Source organism: Microtus ochrogaster, unplaced genomic scaffold (assembly GCF_000317375.1).
Source record: "Microtus ochrogaster isolate Prairie Vole_2 unplaced genomic scaffold, MicOch1.0 UNK7, whole genome shotgun sequence".
Classification (NCBI taxonomy): domain Eukaryota; kingdom Metazoa; phylum Chordata; class Mammalia; order Rodentia; family Cricetidae; genus Microtus; species Microtus ochrogaster.
The window spans coordinates 5,263,478-5,270,588 of record NW_004949105.1 but is presented as its reverse complement, the minus strand read 5'-3'; the positions used below and the strand labels follow the sequence as shown (position 1 = coordinate 5,270,588).

The 7,111-nt window shown below is 54.0% G+C and overlaps 1 protein-coding gene across 10 annotated transcripts in view; it reads left to right on the top strand.

Annotated features, from left to right (window-relative positions):
- The window catches only part of Mcf2l (MCF.2 cell line derived transforming sequence like), a 99,065-nt gene that overhangs the window by 29,818 nt on the left and 62,136 nt on the right, over positions 1 to 7,111 (top strand). The window contains exon 1 of one of the 10 annotated variants that reach the window (XM_005366275.3): positions 2,777 to 3,048. The exons of the other annotated variants lie outside the window; for them this stretch is intronic. Within the exon in view, the coding sequence (XP_005366332.1) occupies positions 2,976 to 3,048 (73 nt within the window). The 5' untranslated portion in view covers positions 2,777 to 2,975. Of the gene's footprint in view, positions 1 to 2,776; positions 3,049 to 7,111 lie in introns of those variants that run through there. 10 annotated transcript variants of the gene reach the window in all.

The window sequence follows — 7,111 nt, the reverse complement described above, 5'->3', positions numbered from 1 at the left end:
TGCAGTGACCTATCGGGGCACACTGTGCTCTGGGTACACTGGGTCCAAAGCAGAGACAAGATGCGACCAGATCTTAGCCACATGGCTCCTGGTCACTCACACATACACTCCGCACACTCGTGGCATACTAACACAGTGGAACACAGGTAGAAAAGTACAGGGAGTTCTTGGATCCACACAAGGAATAGGCTATCAGGGCAGGAGGGGAGCTGCCCTCAGGAAAGGTGACCTTGGAGAAAGACGCGTGGGTAAGGAGCTGGAGAGGTACAGGGTCTGAAATGTGCTCTCCAAGTGTTTCCTTTCAGCCTTCAGGAAGTGTGGCTGCCCATGGGAAGATAGCACACGCTCAGAGGAGCTTCGTCCTTGTCTGGGAATCCGCTTTCTGTAAAGCTGAAACTTGAGCATCTCAGTCTGTTTTGTCCCTAGGGCCTACATGGCAGTGGGCACAGGAGCACTCTGTAAAGGAACACACAGCCCCTCTTCCCAGTGGCCTCTTTCCCAAACTCCGTTGGCTTCTTAGACTGTATTCATTGAAAGCATAGCTACTTTCCATGAACGCTGCTATGGCTGTGGGCTGTGCCTTACTACAGACGGAGATTGGAATTAGGGTCTCCCCTACTGTTCCAGGCTGGTCTCTGTACTCCTGCATTAGGTTCTCCACCAAATGTCTCAACTCACTTCCAATACTTTCCAGACTTTCGGCTTGGCCGTGAATCTGCTGCAGGCTGAGCTGCGTATGTATCTCAGGCATTGTCTGCAAAAAAGGCCAAGAAGGTGGCCTTAGCATTGTAGGATGCCACTTTTATGTCATATTGAAAGTGAGCTGTGGTTTTAGGAAGGGCGGGCACTGCTCCAGTCAGATGATAGCTGGTGGCTCTTGGGTCAGACTTCCTGCAATGAGCTGGAATGGGAAGGACCTGCAAGAAAGGCAAGTGCAGTGATGGAGTCATTCTCCCAGAAAGAGAAAGAGAAATCATGAAGTGGTCAGGGCCACAAGAACATCTTGAAGCCTGGACACAGGACAGCAGCAAGCCCCTCTCCTTCTGTCTCACAGTTTACACAGTAGGCCTCCGTGGGGTGTCCATCCCTCTCACGCATGGCTCCCTTGATGGACTGATGAGAACCTGCCATGTGCCCTGCAGATCTTGGTCATTGTGCACTCTTAAATTGTGACAAGCATGGGGTTGGGGACTCAGAGAGCTTGGAAGAGAAAAGCAGGCAAGAAGAAGGAACTTGCCAACTCCATGGGTCTTGCTTCTGTCCCCAGGCACCTCCCTCGGTCACATGGCCCCTTCTCAGCAGAGGACAGTCCTGGACTTCCTCCTGTCTCTGGGCTTACTAATCACTTTCTATGTAGCAGCCTGTTTCTCAGAACTACAGTTTTACTTTCGCTCCGAATGTGTCTACTGCTGTGTGGGTACCTGAAGTCACCCAGTGCCTTCACTGTCCTTGGGCTAAAGCACAGTAGGGGACCATGGACCTTCAGTGCCCTCAATGGGGGTGAACCTTGACAGCCTGACCGTGTCTCCACAAAGTACGTACTTGGGGTGGGTGTACTCTCGTCTGCCTTGAGTTTGGGGAACGGGAAGCTGGACATGGAAAAGGGTGGTTGCTTACCCACTATGCCAGGATCATGCCTTGATCTGCGCTGGTGGCCCCAGCAATTGTCCTGTCGCTGTGGGTTGATGAAGAGAGGGTTGTTCCACCAGACTGCAGATGATGTCAGAGGCTGAGAAAAACAAGGAGATTGACGCAAGAGGATTTACCTGGCAGGTGACACCCAGCAAGGACAGCGTCAGAACGAGGGAAGGATGAGGGTGGATCCCAGACTACGAGCCTGGCACACCTATTTACATTGTGGTACCAAGCCTCTGATGGATGGCCGCCTGAGTTCAGACAAGGTTGGCCTAAGATATGTTTCATTCTGTTGGTAGCAGACTGGAGCACCAGGTGCCTGTGGAGCAAGCCCTGTAAGGGCAAGCTCCGGCTCATGTGCCCAGCCACCAGAGTCGTAGTGCAAAGGCAAGGGTACTCAGGTAAAGGAGATGATTCGCTAGGTGTAGATAACACTGGGGAAACCAACAGGGGTGGGAGGCGTGAAGAAGCTAGAGCCGCCGAGGGACTTCTGACCCTGGTGGGGACTTGGGACAGAGAGGAGCAGGCTGGGGGCAAGTGTGAGATTTAAGGTCTCACATCTCTGCTCATCACCACCTGGGCTGTAGCCACAGGACAGGAGTGTGATGACTGTCCAGGAAGGCGGAGCCTTCCCATCGCTGGGGAACTGAGGCAGGGGGTGTCAACAATGAGCCCCAGCTCCCGGCAAGCTACAGTTGAGCCTAGAGCCTGGGAGAGCCCACTTCTGAGCCCTTCCCTCCACTACCACAATGTCTACCCTCTGGAGAATGAAGGAGCCTGAGGGTTGCATCCAGAGAGACTGTCGGCCTTTGTAGGTGGCATACCTCGTACCCAGAGGCTGTCTGAATGGACAGGACCTGACTACGCTTGGAACTCTAATGGTTAAGAACCTGCTCCCCAGGCTATGTGGGTAGATAGGACCTGGCTGGGCTGGGGCCTCTATGGCTTAGGTCCCTGTTCCCGGCTGTCCCTGTGGATGGAACCTGACTGAGGTAGGGCCCCTGCAGGGAGGGTCCAGACAAACAACAAGCCTCCTGGCTCTGCAGCCAGCAGGACTCAGCCGCTGCCAGGCTCTCAACAGTTAATCATCTGCAGCAGGATCAGTGAGCTGATTCTAGCTCCTTAATCAGGACATCGAATCCGAATCTGAGATCCTGCGAGGAGCAGGAGCAACAGCCGCAGCCCGTGGCACTAAGAGGCCAGCTCTGCGCAGCAAAGCCAGGGAGCCAGTGTCCCTGCTCGGCAGCCCAAGATGGAGCTCCACTGGTTTCCTTTGTGCACCCCAGGCGGGCTTGCCAGCAAACAGGTCGCCGGCTCCTGACCAGTGTGAGGGAGACAGCATGACTTTGAGCCTCATCTCCCTGCTGTCCCAGGACGTCACAGCCCTGTGGCTCCTGCTGAAGACAAGTGCAGGTGTGTCTGTGTGCTGCGTCCCGGTTTTCCGAGGAACGAGCGAGTTTGCTGCGAATGTGTTGTAAGAGGAGCGGGTGGGGAGAGTGAGTACGTGTGTGGTAATGGAGTGGGGGACAAGATCAGCTGGGGTGGTTCTGGTGCCGTGGCCCTATTGTTGGCTGAAGACTCTTACTCTTTTACGCATGTGGCTCGGTACAGCTGGGTGCAGATGGGGGTGGGGCATGGACCGGCAAGGTTATAGAGAAAACACACCCTTCCTGGAGGGTGGGGGGCGTGATGCCTTGCCCTCAGACCCTGCCTGAGTGTCCCTGAAGGACAGCAGCATTTCCATCTGCTTCTAGAGGAAGGCTGGCTGCACACCTCCTCTGAAGGCTGGGAACAAATGATCTCCTTTGTTTAGATTTTTCATGGGCATGCTGGCTGGCAACTGAAAGGCCCCTCCAGAGCCAGTGGCATAGCTTTGGTTTCCTCCTAGCAGGAATACCTGGCAGGTATTAGCCCCATAGTTTCCCATTTGATGCCAGAGGCGAGGGAGAGCAGGATATAGGACTAGATGGCCGTGGCCTTCCGGCAGTGAACTGGCCCTTTCCTGGGCGCTTCTGTAGTCTCATTTAGACCTGGTTCTGCCTCTGCAGGAGGGCAGCCCGGTGCTGGGCTTTGGCACTAAGGAACAGGGCCCCAGGGAAGGGAGCATAGTCATCCCAGGAAAAAAGAGAACACGGGGCCTGGCAGAAAGGAAGCGGCTTGGAGTTCCTCCGTTATTTCTGAGAGGAAGGGCACTCCTTTTGAAGTATTTTGTCATAATTACATTTCCTGCTGGCATTTCTGCCAAGCACTGATGAATGACCCATAAAGATTTTTGTGACCGCTAATGAATCAGCCCTCAGCTCTGGGACAACAAATACTATGAATTTCCCAGTGAAGCCACTGAGGACAGCGCAGCCCGTAGAGGATTCCCCAGCATGTCAGAGGCAAGGGTCCACACAGCCACAGCTGGTCGATCCTGCCTGTGTCTTAGCCAGGTCGAGTTCGGAATTCTTACAGCTGCCCCTTACATTCTCGGCGCATTCACCCAGTGTGCTGTGTAAGCTAGCGACCACTCAGAAGTCTTCCCTGCGGGCATTTGGTACAGCTAGGATGCGTGTCTCTGGCTTCCAGGAACCATTTGTCAGATTTCTGGATAAACAGCTTGTGCTTGCGATGAGTGCAGCCGGCCACAGCCTTCGTAGCTGCAGACAGCTTCCCTAAGTGGACACACCCCGGTGGGCACCCAGAAGCCATTTTCTGGGACATCTCGTGCTCTTAGTGCCTGTGCACTCAGTGGGGATAGGTGGACAAGAACCCGGCCCCTGAGCCAGGGTGGGAGGCCTTGAGGTTATCGGGGCTGGTGGAGAATGGGAATTCATGTTTGAGCCCACATGCTCAGCCCATGCCTGTCTATAATCCCTGAGACCCACAGGTGTGTGTGTGACCCCACCAGCCCCACCCCCACACCTCTCTGCCACGCTCACCCAGTCTGTCTCTCTTGGGGTATCTCTCTGTCGCCACCTCTCTTTCTAGCTTGTCTCTGTTGTGCTCTGGTGTCTCTGACTGACTAGACTGATTTTGTTTGTCATCTCTGAGTCCCCGCTGGCCCTTCCCCGTCACCTCAGCCAGCCATCCCCTGTGTGTGCCCATGGTCTGCTGCAGGGCCAGCCCTTGTCTCTTTGCCTTGGTGAGGTCAACCTCCTCAGTGTGTTGTTTTGTGTGTTGTCTCTGGTGAAGGTTGACATAATTGTGTTTTTAGATTTGTAGAAGCCTTAGCTCTTCATAGGAGATAAAAGTCCCTCTGTGCATTTAGGGGAGGAGCACGGGACCCATCTCATCCCAGGAGGCTCTTAGCACCAGGCCGTGGGGAACCCAGTGTCCATGGGAACACAACATTGCCCTCTGTCTGGAGAACAGGGCTTGTGGCATGGGGCCCTTGGCATTGCCCTCTCAGAGAGGTTCTGAGTGGTCCTGTCTACAAGTCGTTATTTTAGAATGGGTGCAAAGGGAGCGAGGTTCCCGCTCACTTGCCCATCACTCAGCCACAGACTTGGACTAGGCTAGACTGATCTCACCTGCATCAGCACCAAAAAACCACTGCATGGCTAACAGGGCGTAGTTAGCCATTGAGATGCCATGTGGGCTCCTGGCCAGGCTCTGACACACTGAAGATTTGCCCCAGCACTCTTCACATGCCGACCTCACCGTGCCAGGCCCAGTCCAGTTGCTCCTTCAGAGATATGTTCCAAGACTTCCCTTGCTGTCCTGAGCCCAGAAGTGGGCACGGCTGGACAGCCATGACTCTTGGACTGGGGTGATGGAAACGCGGCATCTGGAACCCAGTTCTTTCTGTTTTGCCCTGCAAGGGTCAACATGAGATCTCCTGGATGGGTAAGGGCAGGACGCAGGGGCTGGAACTTCCCTCTTGCAGTAAGCAGCTCTGCCTTCTTTGGGTAGGAACCATCTTGAAGGCCCCCCTATGCCTGGCTTGTGGGCTTGGTTCTGGAGCACAGTAATACAGTGGAAGTCACTCAGAGGATGGTCACACCCCCTGATGCCCACTGACTGTGTCTCATGCCAGCAGACCCAGCACTGGTCCCTCTGGGCTCTCATCAGGGATACACAGCAAGAATTATCCTTCTAATATAGTCACTGCCTGGGCTCTGCTTCGTCTCTGGCATCCTAGAGGGAAAGTCCAAGGAGAGGCTGGTAGAGTACAGGTGTCACTGCCTTGTGGTGACCTTGGCCAAGGGCATAACCTAGGTGATCCCCTCTCCTCAGCTTCCTCACATCCTACCGTCAAGTAGCCCAAGACCACAACTGCAGATACCACCCTGGTGTTTTTAGCTTTGGCTCTTGTCAGTCACAGCGGACCAAGGGCAAGATGGCGGGTACTGTGTACCTGGCAATGTCTTCATAGAGTGAGGGTATCGCTCTCAGCAGCCTGAGCAGTGCCCACAGGCTGTGCTCGCCAGACGGCATCCTCCCCGCTAGGGGAGAATTCTCATCCCTGTTTTCGTGTTGGGAAGCCAGAAGGGAAAAGCAGCATGCCCAGTGTGATAGCTCAGGCACATGTGGTGGGCAAGGCTAGTGCCTAGAGTGTATCCCCCTCCTGCAGGCTGGCTCAGTGTCCCCTGCCCTGTGGCTGGAGCATCTAGGTCAATATAGCAGTGACGGCACCCAAGGTACCACAGTCAAACCCTGAGCAGCATCAGCAGGTGCCTCTTGGACTCCATATTTGTAGAGCCTCTAGGCCAGCAAAGAGGATTTGTGGGGAAAAGGGAAGGCTTCATTGCTGGTGGGAATGCAGAGGGTGAGCCTCAGAGAAAGCACTAGAAACAGAACTACAATATGATCCAGCTGTGTCACCAGTAGGTTTATACCCACATCCTCTGCTCAGTGAGATGTCACAACAGCCAAGGTGGATGATGGATGCAGAGAATGTGGTTCATAGACACAAGGGATACAACTCGGCCATAAAAATGACACCCTGTTGTTTCAGCAGCCTGGATGAGTTGGAGAGCCCTGAGGAAAGAAAGCCAGGCAGAGAACTGGCTGCCGTTGCCGAATATTCGCTTAACTAGGCAAAGATGTTTGTGCGGCCTTTGTTTAACTACGTATAGATGTGTTGCATCTGCGTTATTTAAATAAAATCAACCTGGGCTCAGAGAGGTGGGGTTAGCAACTAGTTGACAGGAAGTGGCAGGGAGGGGCATAGCATGGGTGTTTTAGTTGGGGTGGCGTGGAAGGAGAGAGGCTTCCAGGATGCCAGCGGAGAGGAAGATAGCCGTTGCTACTCTAACTCTCTGAGCTCGGCAGGTTTTCACCCTAGCCTTTGAATCTCATTTTGTTAGAATGACAGAGATAAAGTTAAAGCTGCCTTTAGTGGCAGCAACAGAGCCATTGTCTGGGGAACGGAACCCCCCCAGGCTATGGCCTGAACAGCTGGTAGCTAGTTGTTTAAAGTACAGACACTGTGACAAGGTGAAACCAAATGTAGCAGACTTTCTCACCAGCACCCAAATCATGACAGAGA